At 52.9% G+C, this 27,337-nt stretch overlaps 1 protein-coding gene across 6 annotated transcripts in view; it reads right to left on the bottom strand.

Moving 5' to 3' along the window:
• FAM120A (family with sequence similarity 120 member A) overlaps positions 1-27,337 on the bottom strand; it is a 92,389-nt gene that overhangs the window by 23,486 nt on the left and 41,566 nt on the right. For 5 of the 6 annotated variants that reach the window (XM_045882103.3, XM_064578967.1, XM_045882099.3 and 2 more), the window contains 6 exons: positions 24,192-24,289; positions 23,686-23,966; positions 15,050-15,137; positions 13,006-13,233; positions 10,483-10,657; positions 1,437-1,686 (listed from right to left, as the gene is read on the bottom strand). In XM_045882103.3, the coding sequence (XP_045738059.1) occupies positions 1,437-1,686; positions 10,483-10,657; positions 13,006-13,233; positions 15,050-15,137; positions 23,686-23,966; positions 24,192-24,289 (1,120 nt within the window). The remainder of the gene's footprint in view (positions 1-1,436; positions 1,687-10,482; positions 10,658-13,005; positions 13,234-15,049; positions 15,138-23,685; positions 23,967-24,191; positions 24,290-27,337) is intronic. The other variant, XR_010407547.1, reaches the window with a different exon arrangement.

Below are 27,337 nucleotides of genomic sequence, written 5' to 3'. Positions count from 1 at the left end.
ACCCTGGGAGGGCCTGGGAGGCCGTCTCCACCCCTAGGAAGCAGGGCTGCCTGGAGAAAGAGAAGGGTGGTGCTCCTAGGATGATGGAGACCCATCAGGAGAACACACAGGCCAGGCCGACACGGCCCCAGCCAGTGACAATGAAGCACCAGATTTCGTGATGGCAGGAGTGGCCTAGGGGCCCCTGAAGAAGGCAGAAGCTGTGAGTCCACGGAGGTCTGAGGAGGAATGGAGTGTTTACACAAACAGCCTCCCACGGAACGTGTCCTAGCTACACAGGGGACACAGCGGCCCCACTGGAGAAGCCTGTGGACACCTGCCCCGCCTCACGGTCAGGGTGCAGGCACACAGCCCCCGCAAGACCACAGCAACTGAAGGGCTGCTGCACCTTCAGGGTTTGGCGGAAAAACCAACAGGACTTTACCTCCAAACACAAACAGAGGCTCTTAAACGGACCCTGAAGTTAGACAGAAATAGGCATGATGTCGATCCTGATGACTACATTGTGCTTGTATCAGAAAATGCCCTTGTTTGTTCGAAAACCACACTCCAGTATGTGGGTTAAAAAAGGCTCTATTTTGCCCGCCCCCATCACCTCCTGCTCTGCAACCACCAGTTTCTTCTCCGTATTAGGAGTCTGTGTGTGTGGTGAGCACTGATAATACACACGACTGCTGAGTCAATACGTTGTACGCCTGAAACTAATATAACGTATATTAATTACACTTCAATCAAAAAAATTAAACTCTTAAAACAAAAAAAGCTCTTCGTACTGTACTTGCAACCTTTTCCTAAGTTGGAAATTGGTTCAAAAAACTAATGAACCTAGTTCAGCTATGCATGCCAGCACGAACTAACTCCCAACACCAACAGTGTCCACACAGGCATCCGGGACCCGTCGGCTGAGGGCATGCCAGCATGCAGGCCCAGATCCGGGTTTTCGATCCCTCTCCAAGGGGCAGGAGCCGGACCCCTGGAGAAGGCAGGGTCCAGAGCGAAGCAGGCATCTTGTGGTACCAGAAAGCAAGAATGTGCTGGGGGCACAGAGGACACAAGAGCCCACCGAATGAGCCCCGAGGCCTGAGCTGGAACAATCTGAGCAACCAAATAAACAAGGATACATCAGGTTATAACCCTAGGAAGAAAACAGATAACCACAAGTCCGTACCGATCTACACGTGATTAAAAGAGCTACCTCTGCCCTTCAGAACTCCAAACGACACATAACACGCACAGCCTTCAACATCTCTAACGTTTAAGGGAGAAATTCTGTTTAAAATCAGTATGATGTTTACATACAGTACACACATACAGCCATCCCATCAACATGCCACACAGGATCAGTTCCAACGCACACTGCATCTCCATCAGGCGAACACGGGAGGGGGACCGCTCCGCATTCACACGCACGGCGTCTGGGGCGCCGGCCCGCCTACCGTAGGACGCAGCACAGCACCGTGAGGTGGGTGGGCACGCTGGCCGGGTTGAGCATGGCGGGCGTGTCTGACCTCATACAGGCCAGGAAGGCCCTCATCCTGCGGTTCTTGTCTTCCACCGCCTTCCCCAGCCACAGCCGCTTCAAGTTGGGGCAGGTCCACTCCCTGAAGGCAAGCGCTTCCACCAGCTCTGGCGTCTGCGGCGATTTCCCCTTGTAAGCTGCCCACTCTTTAATGATCACAGGCGGAACTGGAGGAGGGAAGAGCAGAGGAGAACCATTCACGCCCAGCTCAGCCACTGGGAGCCGAAACATATCCAGCCCTCCAACAATTACAGTCTGCAGAGGCCACCGCTCACACGTCAATGCATTCTCTCATCAGCAAGCCACCGGCCACCAGTCCTCAGGTCTAGAACGTTCTGTCCCCTACACACTTTCTTGTGGCTCAATCAGATTTCCATTCAGGCCACTGGTAAGCTTCTCCTCAATCAAATCATGTCTTGATTTCCCCACACAACTAAGATGTACAAATCAAGGATGTTGGAAAAAATTTATTAAGTCTGTTACGTTTTAATATTAACAACTGGGAAAATTTACAGAAGTATATGATTATCACGGAAATCCAGTTTAGATAGCTAATCTTTTTCTACACAGACACTTTCACTATCAGATTTGAGAAACAATCCGCACTTGGTGCCACTTCGCTGGGAGGTCCCCTTCTAAACTGTGTTCTTAAAGATTAGTAAGAATAAGTGCCCTGCAGTGAGACCCTAAAAGCCCAGTAAGGCGGCAAACTGAGGCAAGATTCAGTGTCTTGAAATCCCAGGTGATGTCAGCACATGGTAATTCTATTCAGGAAGACTGAAGACAAAGCATAATAAAATTCCCCATTTCGCCTCCAAAAAGGCAAGAAGGTCTAAGCTGATCTAATACGAAACAGTGGGCTCTTCCCCATAGCTGTCTTACCACTATTCGAGTCCATTAATTCTTAAAGCACAAACAAAACAAGCACCTCTTCCCACATACATTTAAATCCAATAAGAGAAAAGTGTGACAGGGGAGTCACGGTGAAGACATGGCACACCACAGGGACCGCGTCCAGTGTCCCCTCGCTGCACTGAGGGGACAGGCCGATGCTGGGCTTTGGGTGTGCGTTTCCCGGGCAATGAAAGCTCACTTGGGCCCATGACTGCTGGAGCAGAAGTGGGAACCAAGAAGCAGCCAGCGTGACCCACCCAGAACCAGATGGCACCGGCACTCCACTGTCCTCTTCCACAAGGCCCTTCTACCCAAACAAGAGCATCCCAGATGGGCTCACTTTCCCGAAAGTACCGCCCAATGCAGACGGGAGACTGAAGGCCCAAACTCTGGTGGAATGAGCGATGGACCACCTGCAGCTCCACCCGGTCCTGTCTGCACAGGGTCCTGGAGGATGTAGGCAGCCAGACACCTGGACACACAGGGCATCAGCAACAGGACAGCCAGCTCCGCACACCCAGCCCCAGACAAGGCAGGGAAAGGTGTGCTGCCATGGAGCCCTGGGACTCCCACCCCAGGAGCAGGCTGCTGGAGCAGGGTGCCGGTCAAGATAGCTCCCCAAAATTGTCTTCTCACAAAAAAGTTACTGTTTTGTCACTGGGAAAATCCCTTCCATTCACATTTGAGTATCTTAACATTTAAACACTAAAGAAAAATCTAAAATGTGTAAAATACTTAAAGTCCATTAAGCGCAAACAGATACACATGTATACATAAATACGTGCATCTTTGTATTCATCCGTCTTTTGAGACGTCAGACACGCACCCACGCAGTCCCTGTCCTTGGACTCACAATCTAGCCCCACACCTGCCAGGCCTCGGCACACGCGGCCTGCACACCGGCAGCCGTCACCACCACAAGGCCCCCTCAGCCCAGCTAGTATCAGGGGCTGGCAGTCATCAGCCCCAGATAAACAGGACAAGGTTGGTCACAAAACAAGCCCTTAACCAGCAGGCTGCTGTGTGTCTACTGGTTAATCCGCAGTGTTCATTTCCCTGCCAAAAAAAGCAAAAACGCACAAATCTATTTTGAAACATATTCATTTTGGTGGCAAAGGTTTAAAGGCACACTGGTTAGATTTTATCTCTGTAGGATTCGCTAATCTAGGTTCTTTCACTTTCTCCCCACCACACGCGCACGCACGCTCACGCGAGGCAGCTGCCCCTTGCCAGGTGTCTGATCTGAGCCCTCTCTGGGAGGCGTCCCCACTAAGTCCATCTGCACCTCTGTCCCCACTGCTAACACCTGCCACAGTCATTCTACTTTATTGTGTCCTGCTTTCATCTAGAAACAGGTTTGGGCAGCACCCTCTTGTTCTCGAGGTCCAGGCCCCACATGGAAGGGGGGGTGGGGGGCATGGAGGCAGCCCCTCACGCCCGCCTGTCCCCACTCCCCCCGGGGCTCCCCAGACAGCTGTGCACACATCTTCCAGCTGGCAGAGGCCGCCGGGGACTGCCTGCAGATGCTGCAGGGGACACGCTCTGCACCCACCAGGAGCGAGGGGGGGCAGGGCTGCGCTCCCTGTGAAGGAGGGGTCCCGTGTAGTCACTTCCTCTTGTCGTTCTAAGTATTTTTGTTGCCTAACTGCACTACTCATGAACAGCTGGAATCTAATTTAGGAAATACAAGGGAAGGAACACAAAACTTTGTCCCGAGAGCAAAGCTGCTCCTGACTTGCTTTACCTTTAACGTGTGTGTATCTGCTTCTGGAAGTCTTCTCACGTACCATCACTTAACAGTGGTGGAGCCTGTGGCCAATCACCTCATAGGTATTTATTGAGCACCTTCTATGTACCAGGCGGGGGCGGGGAGCTGGGGAGGCAGGGGAGGCTCAGGGGCCAACCGCCACGTGCCACGCGAGACCCAGGGTGTCCTCAAACCCTGATGCCCAGCCCTGGGACCAGGTACCACAGAAAGGGGCCGAGGACTCACCCTAAGGCAACCTTGAGAAGGAAACCCAGGCACCTCCTGCCTGTTATGTGGCTACAGGCTACCTTGTGTGAGGTTGACCACAGTTAACTCATTACAGCCTAGTGCTGATCAAGGATCCCAGGGACGGCAGTTTCCAGGTGACGGCAGCCGTCCCTGTGTGCATGTCCCCATCCACGCACCCGCCCGGGACAGAGGGCTCAGGCTCTGTGACTCCACTCGCAGGGACAATCAGAAGGAGAGGAGCTCTAACAGCACAACCTCTGGGCTCCTGTGTTTGCAAAAAGCCCTGGTTACGTGCGGATCACACATGGGGAAGCCGGGGTATTACGGGCCCCCTGGGCACACGCGTCTGGCACTCAGACAACAGCACTGTGATAGATAAGCACGGCCGTGACGACCCCATGTTGTAGAAGACACGCCCTCATGCCCAGAAACCCTGCCGTGACGCCATCAGCGAACACTCACCTCAGCTTCTCCACCGACAGAAAAACTCACCCTTTCAGGCAGAACTGAAAACACTGAACGGGAGACTGTCTTCCTTCCCTCACGCTCAAGCGACATTTACATCGGCAAAAACAACTCCGGGTGCTGGTTTTCTGTACTGCCAGAGGCTACGTTTGCAACGCACCTTCTTTACGGGAAGTACGTCTTCAAAGTACAGTCTGGGACCTACTACGCTGTTACACCCGAGCTGCTGGTGAGAACCCAGCAGCTCCCTCGGACGGCAGGCACGGCCGCACAGAAACCCAGGGCAGCCAGCTGCCTTGCAAATCTGTTCTGACGCCGTCCCAGGCCAGGAATAATGAAAATGTTTCATTTCGTGAGCCAACTCCAACCAGCCGGCGGTGGCTGCCGACAGAGCCGCGTGATGAAGAATGCCTACGCCCAGGGCCGGCCACCGCGAGCACTAGCCACGCCCGCCACGGCCGGGGGTGCACGGCTGAGGGAGGAGAGGGGGACAAGCCACTCCCACGACCCCGGCCAACTGGGCCTGTGGCCTGCGGCCTGCGGGCAGGCGTGTGCATGCATGTAAGGAGGAGGACTGCCGTGCCTGCTGAGCCTCACGGTGCAGAAAAACAACTAAACCACACAAGTAAGTAAAAACAAAACCTGGTTCTTCTGCATCTATGCAGAAACAGAAAACTGGGCAAATGGCAGCTGTACCTGCCTCCTCACAGGAGTGGACACGTGAGGGGTGCGGCCCAGCTGGCTGCCCGCTCCCAACACGTGTGTGGGTGCCCTCCAGCACACGGTGCGAGGCCCCCCAGGCCGCAGAGCGCGGTGCTCCCGACATGCCCGCGACTACGCCCGCGACCACACCGGCCTCCTGCCCCTGCGCACGCCGCTCCCGGTGTGTCAGACCCAGGAGGGCAGGGACCCGGGACAAACACGGCTCCGAAGGAGGGCCACGACCTGCCACATGGAGCCGCCTGCCCATGCAGCTGCCCCTCGGGCTCAGCTGCTCACAGGTCGCTGAGGAAAAGGCAGTCGCTAATGCTACTCCTGGAAAGCTTTGTAGAGTAAGGAAACTCAGATAAATATAAACAGCCTTCACAAAATCACAGGGGAAATGTGTATGATAACCAAATTTCACACATATTAAAACAATGCACTAATATTGGTCATATTATTCTGTTCTATAATATAATCCACAGTGAACCAATTTAATTTTACTTCTTTTTAATCAGCAGAACCAATTACTTGGCACAAACAAAATTTCTAAAGCAAAAGCAAACTGCACCACGAAGAAATCCAGGTTCCCTTTGGCTTTTCCTATTTAGAAAGTGGAGACTTTCACCTCCTGTGTCTGTACCTTATGTCCCTTCACTTTCTAGAAGCCTGTTTCTCTTACTTAATTTTGAGGTCCTGGGGAGTCCTGAGGCTACTTTTTCTAAGGGGACAATAATTTGAAAATGTGCCCATCACTGGGTTTTACTTCCTGGATTTTTACCTCTTCCACCGTGGCCAGGAGTCTTGTTACCCTGCAGTCTTTTTGGAACCAGACCCCCTTTCTTCCTGCCCCTCCTGACTGCCCTGGTGGGGTGAGGGACAGCTGAGGGGCACCCCCAGGGGGGCAGCAAGCCTGGGGCCACCAGCAGGGCGGGAGCTTCATGCTCCAAGCCTCCAGCCGGACAACTGTCCCCAGGCCCCACCCAAGAGCCAGCAGCCATAAAGGCAGATCCCAGCAACTGCCACTGTCCCCATCCAGAACATGGGGCAAATCGCTTGTGCCAGGTCTGCGGTCTTCCACGTGGCCCACTGGAGGGGCCTGGAGCCCCCCTGCCGGTGACTTTGAGCAGCTAACTGTCGTAATAAATAAGCTTCTGATGAATTTCCTAACAGCAAACAATGGAACCCAGGGATGGACACACAGAAAATAAACTGCCAGCATGTAATTCAGTATGACTTTCACAGGCCAGAGTTTTTAAGGATCTGAGGGTGGATATCCCGCTTTAACCATATGACTTTAAAAATGAAACTTGCTAAAATCACACGAGCACTAGAGCACTTGTTAGAGATTATGAAACGCTTTATCCTGTGTCTTGATCAAGAGACCGCATTTCCAGGGCACCTGGGTGGCTCAGTCAGTTAAGTGTCTGACTCTTGATCTTGGCTCAGGTCTTGATCTCAGGGTCATGAGTTCAGGCCCGGCAATGAGCTCCATGCTGGGCATGGAGCCTACTTAAAAAAGAGAGAGAGAGACTGCATTTCCAAAGGGATACAGGTCTTAAATGTCGTGAGAGTTCAATATTTTTAAACAACCCTTTAGACTTCACGTGTCCTCCGACTGGTTCTCTCTGACAACAAAGCCCTCCTGGGGAGCCCCCAGCTGTCACGGCGAGCACGTCGAACCAACATCACGCTGACACCATGCTGGACCCGGAGCCTCCTCACCTGCTACAGACGGCGGGCTCACCTGGGACCCACGGAGTGGACGGCGGGGCCAGCAGGCAGCTGAGAAACAAACCTGCCCCAAAGACCTCATGGTGCACGGTCAGTGCTTTATGAATCTCCTGCAAAGTACCACTGACTTCATTTCATCCACAGATGGTCTAGGAGTGGCCACGGGTAAATCATGGTTTCAACAGACTCAACTTTCAAACCTAATCAACCGGGAACTCCTGAGCAGCAACAACAACCTCACCTCATCCACAGCCCCAAGGGCTTCCTCCCTAAGAACACCAAAATGTGCAATCACTTATGACATGTTTCAGGCGGGAAACCCACGGCAGGGGCATCACCACATCTGCGTTGAGTCAGCTGGGATCTAAGAGCAGGCTTCAGGGAGCAGTCCTCAGGGAACAATCGTAATGCACTGTAATGAGAGCTGAAGGTCACCACGTTCCTCTCTCACACAAGGTTTGCTCTGAGTAAGCTGCCAGCGTTGAGGCTCAAGGCTCACAAAAGCTCCTAAGGACAAAACTCTTCCCTGTGGAGAGCTGGTGCTCCAGTTAGCATGATCATCAGCAAATAAAGAGCATGCATTACTGACCTAAGAACCTTTTCTAAGGCTGTTTTCCCCTCATTAAGACAACCAATGCATGAAACAAATTCAAGTGTATCAGGTCCCCAAAAAGACCAGAGAGACCTGGGTTCTAAAGCCACCCATTACAGAGCTAACAATGGTCTCTTAACCTGTAAACTCAAGAGGTCAAATGGACACATCTTTACACCTAGAGGTTCACCGTTACCTGTAACCCACGTGAATCACACTTTTCTAGGTGCCACTGACGTCCCAGGGCTGGTTCACAGCTCCTTTCCCATTGCCTCAGTTCAGCCGCCTGTCCCTACCCAGCCCACCCTCCTGAACAGAAATGTCCCACCCTTCCTCACCCTTCGGTGGTTTCCCCGTGACTGACAGAGAAGTGAGAACCCACTTTCTTTCGTCGCCTGAGCAGAAAAACTACAATGCGCTCAGCACCAACCTCCCCCAGAAACTCAGCCGGGAGGCACCTGGGAGGCGCATTCAGTTAGGTGTCTGACTCTTGGTTTCGGCTCAGTTCATGATCTCAGGGTCGTGAGATGGAGACCCGTGTCAGGCTCCATGCTTGGTGCGGAGTCTGCTCAAGATTCTCCCTCTCCCTCTGCCCCCCCCCCCAGATCTCTCTCTTTCAAAATAAATTTAAAAATCTTAAAAAAAAAACCATACATATAAAAGAAACTCAGCCAGTCCACACGCCCCCATGCGCAAGAGCTTTAGAGCTCATAGAGCTCATCTATACCACTCCTCCCTTCTTCACTGTCCTCTCCCCACAAGTGCCAAGCCCCAACAGCGTGGTGTGTGTGCACGCCCAGCCCTGCACCACAGTGCACTGCTCTCTTGCTTATGACCAGAGGGTGCTGGTCTGTGCAGTGAGCACCATCCCGTGCCTCTGGCATCCCCCACTGCCTGCTCAGGGCCCAGTCGGACACCTGCACCGCCCAGGTGCGGAGCAAGCAACGAGGGGGTGAGCATGCTGTGCGGCACAGGGCCACACCGCACACCTGCAGCAGGGCAGAAACCCCCTGACTTCCTGCTGTCCCTGGCACCCGCAGCTCACCTGTGACAAAGAACTCCCGAGATGGGAAGAGCGCACCTGGCCACCACTGAGTGCACACAGAGCACAGCAGCCCACCTGGACTGCTCTGCAAAGCTGTGGGCACTGCAGAGGGGACCCATCCTGGAAAACTCCCAGGAGTGTGCTAAATACAGAGAACTGTTTCTGGAACATAACCAAATGAGGAAGAGAACAGCTTTCACCACGAAAGCCAGACTTGTGCTCCGGAGCTGAGGGCACAGCAGGGAGTGGGGCTGCCCAGCACTCTGCAGCGCCTGGCAGTCTAGGCCAAGGCAGAAGCAAGGGGACACGGCCCTGGAAGGGAGGTCGCAGCTGCAGGGCCTGGGCAGAACACTGGCCAACCCTGTGCGAAGCGAGCAACCCTCGTCCGGTGCAGAACACTGGCCAACCCTGTGCGAAGCGAGAAAGAGGATGTGTCCACCAGGGCCATCCCGGCGCGGCAGAGTCCACTGCCAACACTCAGTATTTCCCGTGGGGCCTCCAGCCCCAGTCGAGGAGGCAGACGCATCAGCTATAGGCGGCTACAGAGCTCAGTGGCCACCCTCCAGTCAGGGCATGGAGGCGCTTCATTTTAAGGCTTACTGAACCACACTGCAGCATAGTAATCAGAAACAGAAAACGTCAGAACCTATGGAACGAGCTTTTAGAATTGCTAGAATCTCTCCGGTTCAGAGCCCAAAGGTAAGACCGTCACGTGCGTCCCTGAGCACAGGTCAGCTGCGGCATGCCGCCAGGCCTGCTCGGACCGGCTGCACACATAGGGGATCTGTCCCTAAACAGTCTAGTTGAGGGGATGCTCTGGTCATCTACAATGTCCACGGTTCAGGATATTCTTATTTTAGACTGTATGTTTTGGGAAACTTTTCTGTATTTCCTAATAAATATACAGTGACTTTTAACATCTCCTACGTTAGTAAATAAAATAACCTAAAATAGACACGGTTCTCCCCAAATATTACGCTGCCCCACTGGAAGATGGAAAATGCATGCTCTGACCTCAGCTTTTGCCAACTGTCAAACAGCACCTTCCGTCTTTCCACTGCCCCTCCACCCCAGGGTCGATCAGCTGGAGTCCTCAAGGGGGACAGTGACCAGGGCCCTGTCTGCTGCGGGCTGTGCGCAGGCACACAACACCCACACAGAAGCAGCCACACGGAGTGAGGGCCTCCCCAGGAACACGGACCCTGTGCGCAGACACGCTTGCGGATACTGGAGCACACGCCGCTGTCGCCCTGCCTGGGACGCGCTTGCCACAGGAGAGGGTGCCCGTCCGGACTGTTTCCAGATCAACATCCAGTTTAAGGTGCACATGTTTTACCAAATACACAGCATGACTGGAACGTTACTGAGGAAAACAGCCCGGGGCTGGTCCTCCTGTCCTAAGGACCCCGTGAAGCCCACCATCTTGCGTGGGGACACTCGGGGCAGACTCAGTCACGATCCTCTGAGGCTTTGGAAAATGCACAAGAGGTTACGAGGTACTGAGGAAAACAAACAATGGATTTCACAGTACATACATTCTGGTGGAAGTCTGTTCTTTCTAAAAGCAAGTCTCTCAGTTTTCTTTCTGCTTTCTGCCAAGCTAAACAGCACTCCGTAAACATACTGGCGAACTGGCCTATAGAGCAGGGCGGCGGGAGGCAGGTCTTTGCTGGCTTCATCTTCAATAGAAACAGCAATTTTGATTTCACCCTTTGCATGGAAGAAAGCAGAATAATATTGCACATTTTTCATGTTGAATTTACAACAAACTCACAGAAATACACTGCATTATCTCCAGTTAACATTGCAATTCTATTCCAAATCATTTGCTTAACCACTTGCGTGCAGTGGGGTGTTAGGGAGAGTTCATTTAGTGGGTTGTCAAAACATATGCTCAAAGAGTCAAAATAAAATCTACATGGTTTCATCTTTAACCTGGAACCAAGAGCATAAGGAAACCACACAGACGAACCCGAAATCTTTGAAACAATCTGGACAGGTAAGAGCAGACAACAAATAGAATAGAAAATGCTGAGAACTTGCAAATTTTACTTATGAGTCAAGATGGTCATATGTAATGAAATTCATAATTTTTAATGACCTATGTGAAATCCAAGAAATGAGTATCCTGAAAATAAAACGGTCAAATTGTCCTTACCAAGCTCTTCCATAAAACGTTAGCATGTGCGTACATGGTCTCCCAAAGAGCAGCCCTGCAGCGTCCCTCATTCTGCACGATTTCAGCATGTGCCAGGACTCGGGAGACGTGCCTCCTGAATGAGGGGCATGCACAGCTGCTGGGGCAGACCTCGAAGGAAGGCCCACTTTGCTCACATCCCACGGCCAACATGGCACGAGACAAGGGGCTGGGCATCCACACCTGAGGTGGTGGCAAGACCTCTGTGGCCCCGTCTCCGACATTCTATGGCATCAAGGTACATCTCAAGAGATTTTGCAGGAACTTTATTTAGGAATGTTCATGACATAAGAGTATACATATGACCTTCAATGTCTGTTAAATTTATCACTACCTACTCTTTCAGTAATTCCCTGGCCTTTGCTCTTTCTTCACATAGATTTATGTCAGAGAGAGTGCGGTGGGCACTCTCTCCAGGTCCCTGGCTCAGCCGGCTGCCTGCGTGAGTGTGAAACTCTCGCCTCACTGAAGACACGTCGGCCTGACAATTTAATACCAGAGCCACGTAGCTCACAGCAAACAGCATGCCTGACACACTAAGCCTGCCCTGACATACAGAAAAATGGTAGGTGGCATTTTAAAATCTGAAGAGATAATCATTTACTTTTCTCAACCACAGTCACTTTATCAATATTTGCCCTTGAGATGAGGGAGTGGTGGAAGAGGACAGGCCGTCTGTCGCTCAGCCTGCCCCCGAGTAGACCACAGCGGCAGGGCAGAAGCGCAGGGGTCCAGGACCTCACAGCCCACACAACCCCACGGGGAAAGGGCGCAATCTCCCCCAAACCTAGGTCCCTTTAAACTCGGGAAATCCTTCTCCCGCGAGAGGAACTTTCCACTTACCCTTACAACATGCGTTGCCCCTGAAAAATAAAATGTTTACCTCACAACCGTAATCTGAAAAGTGATACCATACGTGCAGACCCGTATCAGAGTGCATGACACCTGGAGGCGACTGCGGTTTAAACATAAAACTCTGGGTGCCCTTGGACTGACACCGAGGGAGTGATGCTCGGGTCAGCCAGCTAACGGTCGCAGTCCGGCTCGGGGTGGTGTGGGGCAGGGGGGCTTGTGCACTTACTGACCCCACCTTACAAACCACAGATGGATTGCAGAAAACAGGGAGAAAAATGTCTGATTATCTGTGGGGGTACAGACACTGATGAAAACATGTTAAAAATACATGATGGCAATAAACCCATCCACATGAGAAATCTGGTCACCGAGGTTACATGTTAAATCGTGGGTCTAGGGCCATAAACATCAACAGAAAAGACTACAAGTCACTGAGAAAATTTAAATGGACACATAGATCCATTCGAGACACCAAGATTCAAAAACGATGCCACACTGGATATCTATTGAAGCATATGTTTGGTAAGACACTAATAAAGTGAAATCCTGATACTGTATAAACACAAAATCACATTTTCTGACTGTTAGCATGTCACACAGTCCTGTGTTCGATTTTCTGCTGAAGGGCTATAAACTGCACTCGACAAGTCCGAGGATGCAGAGCGCTGTCCGCCACTCCACAGGGGTGCTCTAGGACAGATGACAGAGAAGACAGGCAGTGCACGTGACAGCTAATTAAACCTCACACCATGGTATAAATATGGTACAGAAAATTTTAAAATTAGAAATGAAAATAAAATCACAAGTCAGAAAAATAACATGATGTGCGTTAATTACACATCTCAAAACTATCTCCTATCAAACCGAAGGGGAAAATAACTCTTTCCCACGTTCTTCTCTTTGTGCATTGACAGGTACGCATTTTTGCCTTTTCTCTCAACGTTTAGGAATGGGGAAATGCAGTCCGTTTCAGGTGCCTGGTCAGATGGAAAGCGGCCAGCCATACCTTTGTCAGGACGTGGAAGATGTAGGGGTACATCAGCCCCTTCTTGTGCCGATGCTCCGCCACTCTCAGTACCTCGGGCGCCACCGGGGGCAAGGGCGGTGTGGTGATGTCCATGTGGTTGCGGGTGGGCATGGACAGGAGGCACGGGATCGGCTGCACAGTGCCCATCTGGCTCCCCTTTCCTTCAGCAAGCTGGCTGCCCGAGGAGGCAGTGGATGAGCCTTCCGTCTGCAGAGCCACGGGTAACAGGGGAGAACGGGTCAGGTCAGGTTTCCACTCCTTTCACTGTGTGTCTTGTGCAGAGGACCTCTCCCCAAAGAGAGGGAGTGGGAGTGGCCCCCCGAGCCTGGGTGGGGGTGGGTGACCCCGCCACACTATTCCCAGGGGCCCCTAAGGTTGGGAGTGGCCTTCTGTGCTTGCTGACCCCCGGGCAGCCACCATGCCCCCCCTGCTCGCTGTGTGGAAACGGGAGGGGACGCTCAGAGACACTGTGTCACTGCCCAGGAACTTGCAGCACCGCGGCTCACACCCACTTCTCACCACCACAGCTGGCATTCAGAGAACAGACAGAGACCCAAACCCAGGTATTCTCTCTGGTCATAATAACGCCCCAAATTAAGTATACACAGGGAGCTGCTTACTAAAAAGTAAAGCTAAGAACAAGCTAATTCCATTAAAACTGACGAGTCAGATCCTTACATAATGACACAGAAATATGAATGTAGGATAGCATTAAGTGAAAAATACCCATCCTGTAACAACCAATCGCCAAAACATAGAATGTGCATAGCTGCAGAGGGAAGAGTGGGCCCCACGTGGGGCTCAGGGATGGAAGGCTGCAGGAAGCGGGCTGGGGAAAGGGAAGTCTGCAGAGGGACACCCTTCACTTTCTCTTTATGAATTTAGCGAAGTCCAAAGTGTTTACTGAGATCAATTATTATTTGCATAACAAACAGTTTTATTCTTTCTCATGATAAATGCTGGAAATAATAATTGCTTATTGCTCGATTTCGTGTCAATCTAAGGAATTTCTCTGTTTTGAAACAAAACATATTCTTTACAGTGGTATGTACTTAAGTGCTTAATTTTATCCTTTAAAACACAAAGTACCAAAACTGGCCTTAAAAAAAACTCAAGGATAATCCATAAGTGTTTTCTATACTCTCCATTCACAGAATATAGACACAAGCAGCTGAAAATTTTGGAAGATGCTTTGCAAATAACAGGCATCCACAAAGCATTCCTGTTGCTTATTCACAGGATGACCCTTCAACAGCGAGAGTGCTCCAGAGCCTTACATGAATTTCCGACATGGTGTCACCTTGTGTACAAACAAGCCCTCTTCCAGCGAGAGATGGGGCACATCCTAAGGTACCACGTGTGGGGACAGGCGTGGTTCTGCAGCAGAAAGCTATTGCTAGGGATCACTAGTAACAGGGAGAGGCAGATAAAAGGGGGAACGGAATGAACTTTACTTTCATTTTTAACGTGTACATTCGAAGTGATTCCTCATTCAATCCCCACAAAACCCTGCAGGAGATGAGGGCTCTGCAAGGCTCTAAGTCCTGACAAGAGTGTGTACCAGCGGATAGTAGGCCCCACCCAGCCTGTGGAAGACAGGAGCTGTCGCCTTCCCCTCCCCCGTGCGTCTGGGACCCCTCCCCCGCACTGACATCTGGGACCCCCTCCCCCACACTGATGTCTGGGACCCCTCTTCCCCCACACTGACGTCCAGGACCCCCTCCCCCGCAACAACATCTTGGACCCCCTCTCTCACACTGACGTCTGGGACCCCCTCCCCCGCAATGACATCTGGGACCCATCCCCCAGCCAATGTCCTTGACACCCCCCCCCGCCTGTATGTGACCCCCTTCCCCTCTCATCCCCAAAGTGTGTGACACCCCCTTGCCTTCCCACCCTCCCTGCCACCTGCCAGTGTCTATTACAACATGCTTTAAAAAAACAGCACTTAGCTTCAAACCAAGCCCTAACATCACATGCTCAAAAGAGTCAAGATCTGAAGGAATAAAAGCTGAACTACTACCTTTGTTTGGTCTCCTGGGTCTCCCCGAGCTTGCGGCTCCCCGTGGCTCCCCGTCTTGTCCCAGCCAATCTTGTTCCCACTGATGTGGCTGAACAGAAACAAAAGGAACACGGTAACCGATCAGCGTCTGCGTCCCATCACACCGGCCACGACAAGACAGCCTGCACCGAGCCCACAGACCGGCTCTACGGACCTCGGCTCCCCCAACAAACCCCCGCCAGAGAGAGCCCTGCACTGGGAACGCTTTCTGCTTGCTCAGTGGGGCAGTGACGCCACTCTCTAGAAAACACGGAGCACCGAACCCAGCACAGGGCCCAAAGAGGCCCGGGGACGACCATGGAGGGGACCGATGGAGGAGGCTCAGCCGTCGTGGAGACAGGATAAAATAATCCCACTGAACTGACAGCGACCAGGCAGGGGAGCGTTACATGTTATGTGGATCGAGTGTCACTCGTAATTCATACGGACACGTAAGCTATGAGGCGCTGAGAGACCGCACACGGGGCGCTCAGCCTGTTCTCAGAGACGCTGCAGGAGCACAGGTGAGGGAGACTCATCAGGGAAGCCAGAGGTGGGTTCAGAGAACAGACGGACAGCACAATCTCATTTGGGGAATAGCTTCAAGTGACAAAGCAGCAACTAGGGCCTGGAAAGGGATGGGGAAGAGCACGGAGGGGCTCACAGGCCAGAACGAGGCACGTCAGTCAGCAACTTGAAAACACTGTAGGTTGTGACCCATTAGCAGCTCAGGGAAACAATTCAGTGGGCTTAACCAGCATTTTTAAAAGATTTTATTTATTTATTTGAGACAGAGCGAGCAAGAGAGAGAGAACATGAGCAGGGGGAGGGGCAGAAGCAGGCTCCCACCGAGCAGGGAGCCCGACGCGGGGCTCGATCCCAGGACCCTGAGATCATGACCTGAGCCGAAGGCAGATGCTTCACCGACTGAGCCACCCAGTCACCCCTAACCAGCATTTTTTCAAGCATTTTAAAATGGAACAGAATGCAGTAAATGTGGGACACATGACATTATCGCATACATTTTTTCTTCACTTGTTATTATAGACCACAGCACAAAAGAAAGTTTACCGTAGTCCCGGGGCAAACTCGTGAAAAGCGCTACCCTGGAGGAAGCTGGGAATCTGGAGGTGCTGAGGCACAAGCCCACAGACGGGAGCCTTCCGTCGTCATCCCTCCCCACGCCAAAACCCGCTTCTAAAACCAACGCTGGCCACAAGGCCTGCCAGGGAAGAGCGCTTTTACCGGACTTGACTTTCTAACAGACCCACGGGACAGATGGAGATTTGTTAAGACCCACTAATTTCCCTGGGATGCCTGGGCAGCTCAGTGGGTTAAGAGTCCAACTTTTGATTTCGGCTCAAGTCATGATCTCAGGGTCCTGGGATCAACCCCGCATCGGCTCTGCAGTCAGCAGGGAGTCAGCGAGGAGTCTGCTTGTCCCTCTGCCACACCCCCACCCACCAGCTCATGAGTGTGTTCTCTCTCTCAAGCAAATAAATAAATCTTTAAAAAAAAAAAAAGACCCACGAATTTTCCTATCTTCCAACTGACTTCTTTTTAGTTGTTACCAAAACAAAACAGAACAAAACAAAAAAATGCAAAAAGGAGAGACGAGAAGCAGGCTGCCCATCATAAACCAAGGGTCGTGCCCCAAGTTGTGTCTCTCAGAGCCCATTTGGCTCCTCAGTCCCAGCCACGGGATGGGGCACCTGGACAGCTGCCCGGCGTCCAGGTTCCTGGTCATCAGCAAGGATGCAGAAAGCACTGCTCTGTCCAGGTCCGCTCCTCCTATGTGCCCCTTCAGCCCACAGCTTTGCCAAACCAGAAGGAGCCCTAGGGATGAGCTGCGGCACCACAGGACATGGAAGTACTCCGAGAGCATAACGATCATTCTGTTTAAACTCAAGAGAAAAGCAGCCATGGTGGAGGAGAGGCTACAGCAGGGCTCAGGATGTGAGCCCACAGACCCTACACCTGAGTGGGAGACGGAGAGGACAGCCCCACCACACATGTAGAGTGCACATTCCGAGCACTGGGAAGCAAAAGTTGGCAGCACTGAAGTGTCTAGAACACGGCACAAACAGAGCTGCCTACGTACTTTTTCACTAAGAAGTCAGTGACCTTTATTTAGTGAAACTTTGGAACAAATTACTTAAATGCTTACAAGTTTGGTTTTTTTTTAAAGATTTTATTTTCTGATAGAGACACGGCGAGAAAGGGAACACAAGCAGGGGGAGTGGGAGAGGGAGAAGCAGGCTTCCCGCGGAGCAGGGAGCCCGACGCGGGGCTCGATCCCAGGACCCTGGGATCATGACCTGAGCCGAAGGCAGACACTTAACGACTGAGCCACCCATGTGCCCAAGTGCTTACAAATTTTATAGAGAGATATAACATCCATTAATTACTATTTTAAACAATTAGGTATAACATACCTGTAAAAAAAACTGCATGAGTTACAAGTGAACAGCTTAATGGGTGGCCACAATTTGAGCACAGGTGTGGGCAGCCAAACTGAGACAGGGCTGACGCACCAGGCGGCCCCTCCTTGCCCCGATCCAGACCTCCTCCCCAAGGACATTGGCTGCTTTACTTCTAACAGCAAACACAGCCTTCCCTGGGCTCGAGCGCCACAAAATTGGAACGGTGCAACTGTGCACTTCTGTGGCCTGCGGTTTGGACTCAGCCATCTTCCTGGCCGCCATGCTGGTTCAGCCTCCCTGCTGGACGTGCTCCAGGGAGAGCACGCCACCATCAGGGCTACAGTCCAGCCCACAAGACATCCCAGGAGCTCCCACCCTTGACACGCTGGGTCTCCTGTGGTGCCCATCTCAGCCTTTCTCGGGATGTGGTGACCCCCACATGGTCTCGTCTGCATTTCCCTGATGACGAAGGAGATGAGCACCTCTCCACGTGTGACATCTTCTCTTGGGGCTGCCTGTACAAATAATCCATACGCTTTCTCCATTGCAGAAAACGTGCAAAATGTTCTTCTTAAGACTTCTAGGAAGTCCCCTATTCTGGATACAAGTCCTTGGTGAGGCAGAGGGATCTACACTCTGGTGGACTTTCAGCTCCTTTCTTCATGACAGACAGGTTCTTATTTGTGATGCCTCATCTTGCAGGCCCTGGCAGCCACGTCACCTCAGTGCAGGCTTCCCTACCCGCCCGTCTCTGCTATTCTCACAGCCGTGTTGCTCACAGCATGCGTCACATTGGCACTGAATTACTGTCCATCTCCATCACTCAATTATACGTTCCACGAAGATAAGCACTCACAGCCACTGCCGAGCTGGAGCCCAGTGGCTAAAGGAACGAATCATGTAACTGCAGCCTAAAGGTGTAAGGTGAAGACAGCATAAACCTGACTTCTCCTCCATGCGACACAAAGCTCAACACGGGGACTCGTTACACATGCAGCCCTGTAAGCACGTGGACCTCATGAGATGGGCCCCAGGGCAGCGAGCACCCAAGCAGAGTGGTTACCAAATTAACAGTAATGTCATAATCTAGATGATCTCACAGTCTCCTAATAATCATACTATAAAACCTGAAATTCTGCCTGAAAGGCATCTTGACAATAGCCAGTTTCTCTGAAGTGCTGAACATCTCACTAGGATGACTGTGTCACTTCACAACGTGAAACAAGCTATTAGCATACGACAGATGCCTTGCCTTGAAGAACACACAGTGGGTTTCACTCCCCACAACTCCTCAGAACGGCATCCTGTCGCCGGCCACGCCCTGGAGAGACCTGCTGGGCCCCACACAGGCCACAGGAAGCCCGCATGCTCATGCCAAATCCTGCTGACAGGAGTCAGGCTCAGGAAGAAGGGACCCACGCACGGCAGAGGGGCTGTACGCAGCCATCAACATACCCAGGACGGTGGTGAGGACGAAGGCCAGCACCACACCACTGGGCTCTGTGGGCCTCACTCTGCGGGTGGACACTTGGGGCCATCCTGCACCAGAGCTTGCGGGAGACAGCACAGCACCCTTCCCACTGGGTTCCCTCCTCCACTCGGGTCCAGTCGGCGGGATGGGGGTTCTGGGGTGCGTGCGCACCACGGGGGAGGGCGGCTGGCCCACCACACTGACTTCTCACTCCCACCCCCACTACACGGGAGTAGGCTGCCCTGACGGGGCACTGACCACGAGCTGACTGACTTGTCAACAGCAAAGAAACGGCAAAGGCAAATGAAACCAGATGGGAAACAACAAAACAGGAGAGAAAGATAAAAGATCCAATCTCCAGCGGAAGTATCCAGTGTGCACGGGAAGCCACAGATGTGGTCCGTGAGTGCAGACGGCCTGCAACAAGCGCGAGTAGTACATTTTCACATCTGTGTGCTCCCCAGCTCACGGTAGGAGGAGCCTGGATGCACACCTGTCCCCGCCGCAGACCTGCAGAGCTCTGAGGCCCGCAGCCAGGGGCTCCCACCGCAGAGCAGAGGGCGCGGCTCCGGCACAGGGGAGCTGGGAGCTGGACCCACGACACTGCAGCAGGTGCAGTCTCCTTAGGCTCCGATTTAAGCTCATGTCACATGCTCAGGCTTCCTCACAAGAAGCTGGGAACAGAGGAGGTGGTGGTCCAATTCCCACGCAGCAGCCAGATGGGGTTGGCGTCCGCGTGCGCCTCTCGCGCATTTGCCAGGACTTCTCACACCTCTCCCCCCACGAGGGAGGGCGCCAACACCTAAGAGAGGCAGACGAGCTCCACACAAAATGCCCACCCGGGTCTTTGCACGGCCAGGACACATGCAGACCCCCTCCTGCGATGGCACAGAAGTTTATCAAATCTTACCGACACAGAAAAGTACCTCAGGATTATTGCTACGAGGAGACAGAAGGTTTGCTACCTGTCTGGCACCACACGGAGCGCAGGGCTCTGGAAGGAAGAACCCACGGCCGTGTTCAGCCTGTCCGGGGCCGGGAGCCGCCGGGCCGGGGAAGGCGTGGTTCTCTCTGTGAACCCCCGTGCCTTTGGGAAAGGAGCCCGAAAGGACACAGGGTAGAAGCCCAACAGCCCAACAGCACCACCGTTTCATGGCAAAAGGTGCACTGGAAGCACATCCCCTGGGCCACCAGGTTCTTCAGGGTCTCTGGCATGGACGCAGCGCTCTGACACCACGGGACACTGTCTATCACTTCCTGAGCTCACGCACCAGCTGATTCGCTTCACAAACAACCCAGACGCTTCCCATCCACGCCCAGCGCAGCATGACCTGCCACGGGAGGCCGGGGCCTGAGTCCTCACACGGGTGCACAGGCCCTTGGGCTCCGATGGGGACCTTCCACAGCCCAGATCCAGTCCCACAGGGTCCATAGCGGGTCTACACCCGACAGATGCTGCCTGGACCCAGTACCCGCACCCACGTGCACGGGAACAAGAAACAGCAATCCACACAAACGACCCCACAGAGCATACAACTTACATTCACGTTCCCTCCCAACGGACTTTCCGACGTCCACTTAGAAGCGTCAGTGATGACAGCCAAACACAGAGGCAACACGCGGTGCAAGCACACTCCCGCACACAGGTACCCACACACCCTGACGTAAGCACACTGCGTGTACAGCAGCCTCTGAGGCCCCGGGACTCCTGGGCCAGCAGGGACGCAGACGGGGCTCATGAGGACCCCTGAGGGCAACAGCCCCGGCCTCCCACCCCAGCTCCAGGGCCAAGATGCCGCTGAGGTATTCAAGCAGGCGGGAATAGGGGCAGGCCTACCAAGCATGGCGGGCATCTCACTCACACTCTCACACACACACACACACACACACCGAGCATGCCCAGCATCTCACTCACACACACACACACACACACACAGACACACACACACACACACCGAGCATGCCTGACACCCCTCTCTCTCTCTCTCTCACACACACACACACACATGAACCTGGGCGGCAGGCAGGAGGCAAGTTCCTGCCTCAGGACTCCCGAGACACCCTCTCCCGTGAGCACACACTCGTAGGGCTCCCACTTTCCCCACTGTCCACATTCAGGGCACAGAGCACACCTCATGCTCACCTCGGCGCAGGGTGCCGCGCTCCAGGGAACGTGCCAGGAGAGCCAAGATCTTGCATCTACTGAACTTTAAAAGTATGTGTTTGTGGGCGCCTGGGTGGCTCAGTCGGTTGAGCGACTGCCTTCGGCTCAGGTCATGATCCCGGAGTCCCGGGATCGAGTCCCGCATCGGGCTCCCTGCTCGGCAGGGAGTCTCCTTCTCCCTCTGACCCTCCTCCCTCTCATGCTCTCTCTATCTCATTCTCTCTCGCAAATAAATAAATAAATAAATAGATAGATAGATAGATAGATAGATAGATAGATAGATAGATAGATAGATAGATAAATGTGTTTGCCAACTTTATGTTTCACAAAAATGTACTTTGTTATGTTTTAACATTCCTTTTCTTTTTTTTAAAGGAAGAGCGAACATCCTTTTATGCTTCCTGACCATCTGTGTTTTTTCTGTGAACTGCACATTTATGTTCTTTGCTACTTAAAATACTTGTCTTTTTCACTTGTAGGATGCTTTGAGGGAGAGGAGAGGTCAATTCACTTTCATTCAGTAATGGTCCTGTCACCTACCAGCACCATCCTTTAAAAGCATGCCACCGACACAGACCATGCCAGCCTGAGCCCGTGCCTGGTCTGCGCTACCTGTCGCCGTGCTCACAGAGCACCGCGAGCGCTCGGGTCGTGCCGGGCTAAATGCACCTCCTTCCCCCAAGACCGTCCTGAGGGCAGCCGCAGGTCCAGAGCTCCCGACTCAGATCCAAACCAAAGGTAAAGCAGGTCACGCCTTCCTGCTCCAGCTGAGTTTCTGAGCCAGTAGGGTGAAACCCTGTCCTGCGCACAGCAAGGCCCCGGGTCCTGCTCTGCCTGGCGTACGGCCCCAGAGCTTCTCCCTTCCCGCCCTCCTCTCTGTTTTAACATGTCTGCTGATCATGATAAACGGGGATTCAAGGACACTAAAGTGTTGATAGGCCCACAAGCCTACCCAATGTCTGGATCTGAGGCTTCACCACACTTCCCATCACCCCACACACGAGCCCACCTTCCGACAGCTCCTCCAGAGAGCACCGTGAAAGCACCAAGGCGGGGCAGAGCCAGAGAGGCGACGAGGCCTGAGCCTTTGGGGACAGGGCAGAGCTGAGGGTACACAAGAGAAGCGAGGGGCCCTCCAGCAATTACCACCCCCACAGGGTGGCTGGCCAAGCTAGGTGGGGGACCGCTGCAGGCAGCTCAGGGCCTGGGCACACGGCACACCCCCTCCTGCTTTGGGCCTTGCTCCCAGCTGCCTAGGAAAAGCATCCCTCGCTAGACCAAACATGTGCCACACAGACATCTTCGGCATGCTGGCGCGAGGTGATTTTCAACAGACAATACTCAGTGCCTTCGAATTCCAGAGGGGAAGAGCTTCTGGGATGTGACCAGCTGTTCTCGTTTGCACACGAGCCTGGACCCCGGCCCAGAGTCACACCCAGTACATCTTTACTATACTCCCTTTCCAGAAGGTTAACTCAGAAGTGTAAATGCAAAGGTACAACCTGTGATTCACCTTGGGATTGCAGAACTGCAACACCACGATAATCGCTTACATACAGAGTTATGCTCCACCATTCCGTGGAGCACACAGCCATGCATGGCAGCAAAGCCCTCTGTAGCTCCGCCCAAGGTCAGCAGACACTCGCGCCCACTCCACAGAGGAGGAGAGGGGACGTCTGGCCTCAGGCTCTACGCTCACCGAGCATTCGCAGAAGACGAGAAACCATCTCCATCGATGGAGCACCACGGGGCCCTGGCCATCCAGCCACAAGCCAGGGAGCAACGAGGAAGAGGAGACACAGCAGTATGGTAGGCCCTTGCTTTTCCCCATTTCTTCCCGTTTGTGAATCAGGTTTCTTAAAACAACGGTATTTGACAGGAGGAGGAAGATAGTGGATTTAAGACTTTCTTGATCAGATTCTAACAAACTACATATTTGAAAATTCATTTACTCAGGGACACACATTTAAAATACTCCTCTCCAGTTCCAACCCGGATTGCAGCTTTCTCTGGTTCCGGTCAGGTAAACAGCGTGATTTCAGGAATGGTCTACAAGCTGCTGAGTTGAGATGTGAGTTGCTAGATTCAATTCAGGAGAGGAGATTCAGAGTTCCCCTTGATCCAGGAGCCAAGACTGAAAGCCACCAGCGTCTAACTTAAAATGCTTTCTGCGGGGGGGACTGGGGTCTCACAGCCTAGGGGAGAGTAAGGGTCAGCAGCAATTGACCAGATAACTTCACCACATCTAAGGGTCACACAAACCAATTTTCCCAAAACTCCACCCCAGCAGAGGAGTGGCCCAAGCCCGCACGCGGCTGGAACGGTGCGGATTTTCAGCCCGGGAAGCCGTGAGGAGGTGTCTCACCTCTGCTCCTCATCTCCAAGAAGCCCGAGTCTGTGCGCAGAGATGTCACCTTCCTACCACAAATGACAGCTCTCTCTGCACACAACTCTCGGCCGCCAGAGGATGGAAGGCAGCTTCCCGGGAGACCGAGCTATGTGACGGGCCTCACGCAGCCGACACAAGTCTGTAAGCACCAGCTACACCGCACCCACTCACTTTGCAGCTGCTCCACCACCTTCATCGTTGTCGGAAGACGACGGCGTAGAAGACCCTGGAAAGTACGCTGAGTCCACATGGTTGGGGCTGCCGCCTGGAGCCGGGTGGATCGGGGATGACCGTTCGTACAGCGGGGTATGCTTTCCTTCGTGAGGAATGTTGCTGTAGGTGCTGTGCTCAGTCAGACTCTTTCCACTCGTTTCCACAGTGAGGGCCGGCTCAGCGAGGCTGTACGGGTGTGGACCTTGGCCCGCAGCACCTGGGCTGGGCACCTGTGGGGCCTGGAACAGAGGGCAGAGGTCACGCGCGCACTCGAGGCCCGCAGCACCCAGCTCCCGTCGCAACGCCTGGTCCTGGCTGCGTCTTAACTCAAGAAACACTGGCACTTGCTTCACGTATCAGCTCAACGGCCTAAAAAATTATTTTAGCTTTTGTTAAAACCTGATGTGTATGCAGCAAGCCCCAAGGCAGGCAGACCAGCTGCGGGAGGGGGAAGAGGGCCTTACCACAGGCTTTGCTTGCAGAGGGGTCTGCGGAATGTTGAGCATCTGGGGGGGGACGTACGGCGGCATGATCCCAGGCATTCCAAACGGATTTGGTCTGGCTGTTTCATCGACAAGGAAAGACAGTGGTACACGGGTTAGCAGAGGACATGCCCCAGACACCAAGTGGCCAGCACATGCCCCCACCTGCCCTGCCCCCTCAGGTGACAAGACACCACCAATCCCCACCTTCAGAAATTCATGTTTCACATCAAAAAATACTTCATTTTATGGTGATCTACTTGTAGACTGGGCCTAGGATTTTAACTTACAGGCGTTTGGGCCACCCTCTCTCTGCCCCTGCCGGCCTCTCAAAGCCCTAAGACTGCAGGCGCTGAAGGGACAAAGCAGAGACAGATACTTCCCCTCGCGTAAGGGAGGCAACGGAATCTTCCTGTTGAGACTAAAATTCAGTTCTTGGCTATTAAACAGAAACAGCGACGTGTGGAAGTTGCTACCGGTACCTCTCAGTTTTCCACTGCGAAGCAGAACCACGATGGGGCTGCTCGTACCAATGCGTGTTGCGGGGCCAGTTACCTGGCATTCTGTGCTCTCAGAACGTGACTCTCTAAACCTGCTCTGACGGACGCCGCACTCGCTCGGCTGCCCCGTGCTGACAGGAGCGAGCGCAGCCGGGACAGAAGCAGCTCTGGACACACACCAAGACCAGGCCACGTGCCAAGACAGGACGCAGAGCCATGAGCCGGCACAACACGTGGTGATGAGGCCTGTGGCCTCAGGATCAGAACACCTCCAAATGCCACAAACCAGTTACTAACGCAATAAAAATAGGAAGGAGACCCTTTGTGGCTTTGCTCCACTGAACAGTCAGGGGTGGGGCACCTGTGAGGTGAGGCCGCAAGGCCGGGCCTGGGGCACCTGAGCCCCAAATGTTCCCACGACCCAGATGGTGGGAACAGACAGCAGACATGGGGGCCGCAGAGCCACACGATCTCCTCCTTAGGCTTCTTTTAGAAACTGAGCAAAACCAAGCCTAGAGACCCCTGAACGCCAACATCCTTTACCAGGAAAAGTGTTCCTCCAACTTCAGAATCTGGGCGACTCAAGGCCAAACAAGGAGCCCCAACACTTGCCAAGATAAACACATTTAAATAAAAATAGTACTAAAGCACCCCAAAACCCAAGCCCTCCCTCTCATTCTCTGAAAGAAAATTCCCACTGGTATGTAAGCTGAGCTTCCAGAGCCACCCAGTCCTGGTGGAGCCAGGAGGGAGGGGCAGCGGCTCACTTCCCCCCACCCAACAAGGACCCACGCGCCTGGAAGCCACAGCCGGCTTGCAAGAGCCCGACTCCAAGTGCCCGGCACACGCCCGCACTGAGAGGAGCTGGGGGCAGGACTCCCACAGCTGTGGGGCGAGTAACTGGGAACGGTGACGCTGGCGCACACACACTCACATGCTCACCACATGCAAAACACACGCACACGCACGCACTGACCACACATACATGTGTGTACACACGTGTTCACTACACTCACCATACTCACCCCAGAGACACGCACGCTCATTCACCACATGCACGTACACACAGCCGCACGTGCACGTTCCCCACAGCTGTGCATTCATGACACACGCACGCATTCACACCTATACGTGCCCCCCACGCACACGTTCATTACATACGTGCACTCACCCACATGCCCATGCGTGACATGTACTGCACACGTGTGTGCATTCACCCCCAATACACACGCACACATGTTCGCCACACATACACATAAACAAACCCCACGTACCTACACACGTGTGTACACATGCAAACACAGAGGGAAACACTCCTGATCAAATACTTCAGACCCAGGAGATCAGAACCTGCGAGTCTGAGACATAAGATGCTGTAACTGGTTCAGTTCCTTCTCAGGAGATTCTGAATCGTATCCAGAACACTAGGAACTCCATTCAAGCTCTAACAGTACAATTTAAGTCACCATGAGAAGCGCAGTTTTCAACCTCTTGTGGCTGACCCGCCCCACCGAACTTCTGAGCAACCACACGGAATGTCGGCCATGCCAATTAGCAGCATTCCAGGGAAGGGGATCCTTTTGTCTCTATTTTGGGCCATTATGTGCTACAAAGTTCCTGAAAAGCACAAGCTTCTTTAAAAACAAAAATAAACTGTAACTTAAAAGCAAAGATTTCCAAAGAAAGAACATTTTCTAAAATTACATTGTAATCACCAACGTCAAATAAAAAAACCTTCGAGAACCTACAAAGCTAGTTACTAATCTATCAGAACCTAGTCCAGTAAGTGAATTAATCTGTCTGTACTTCTGTGAAGGCTGGAGGACGGCCCAGCAAGCCAGGCCAGCCTCTGGATGCGGCGCACCTCCCTGTGCTCGAGTTCTGGTTGTCACTGCCCTCGAGCCAATAAGCAGAGCACTGGGTGCCATGTGACAAGGCCGTCTTTCTCGGGACTGACCCTGGCTCGCGTGTGGAGGTTAACACCGCCAACCTGTCACTCTCCTCCATTCACAGACACTCTCCTGAGAGAAGGGCGGTTGTCAGCAGACTATGCAGACGGAGACAGACGAGTGGAAACAGTGTTTAATCACTATATGAAAAATATTTTCACAATTAAAAAAATTTTCAGACTTCTTTGTGAATGATGAGAAAAGCACACGCATGGCAGCCTGACAGCTACGCTAAGTTAGCAGCGCTGTGGGCAAGACGCTGCCCAGCACCCACTGCCTCAGTTACCCACTGCGCCCCCGGGGACCTGCTCAGCCATTCCCTGAAGTAAGAGAAGACACATCATAACCAAGAATGGCGTTGACCAAGAAGCTTTGCTGAGAACCAGTCGGCCTACCCATGCCCCAGCCGCCTAGCACAGACTCATCTACCACCAGGCATTTAGCTGCAGAGACGTTAGGCCAACCAAACAAATGAGTACCAAAGTCATGAACTCTTAAAATTCTCTAATGCCAATGGATGCATGATTTTCAGGTGTTGTACAAAAAACATAGCTTTGAAAATTCAGATTCAAAGAACAAGTCAATATGTTCCCTACCACCAATACTCATTTTCAACACCTATAAGGTCAAATTTTCCAACGACATTAACTGTATTGAAATGGATGTATTTACTCAGCAC

The sequence above is a fragment of the Mirounga angustirostris genome, unplaced genomic scaffold (assembly GCF_029215605.1).
Source record: "Mirounga angustirostris isolate CCGP_5_RB_7025 unplaced genomic scaffold, mMirAng1.0.hap1 SCAF_15, whole genome shotgun sequence".
NCBI lineage: Eukaryota > Metazoa > Chordata > Mammalia > Carnivora > Phocidae > Mirounga > Mirounga angustirostris.
Note: the sequence above shows the minus strand (reverse complement) of the source record. Positions and strands in the feature narration are given on the sequence as shown.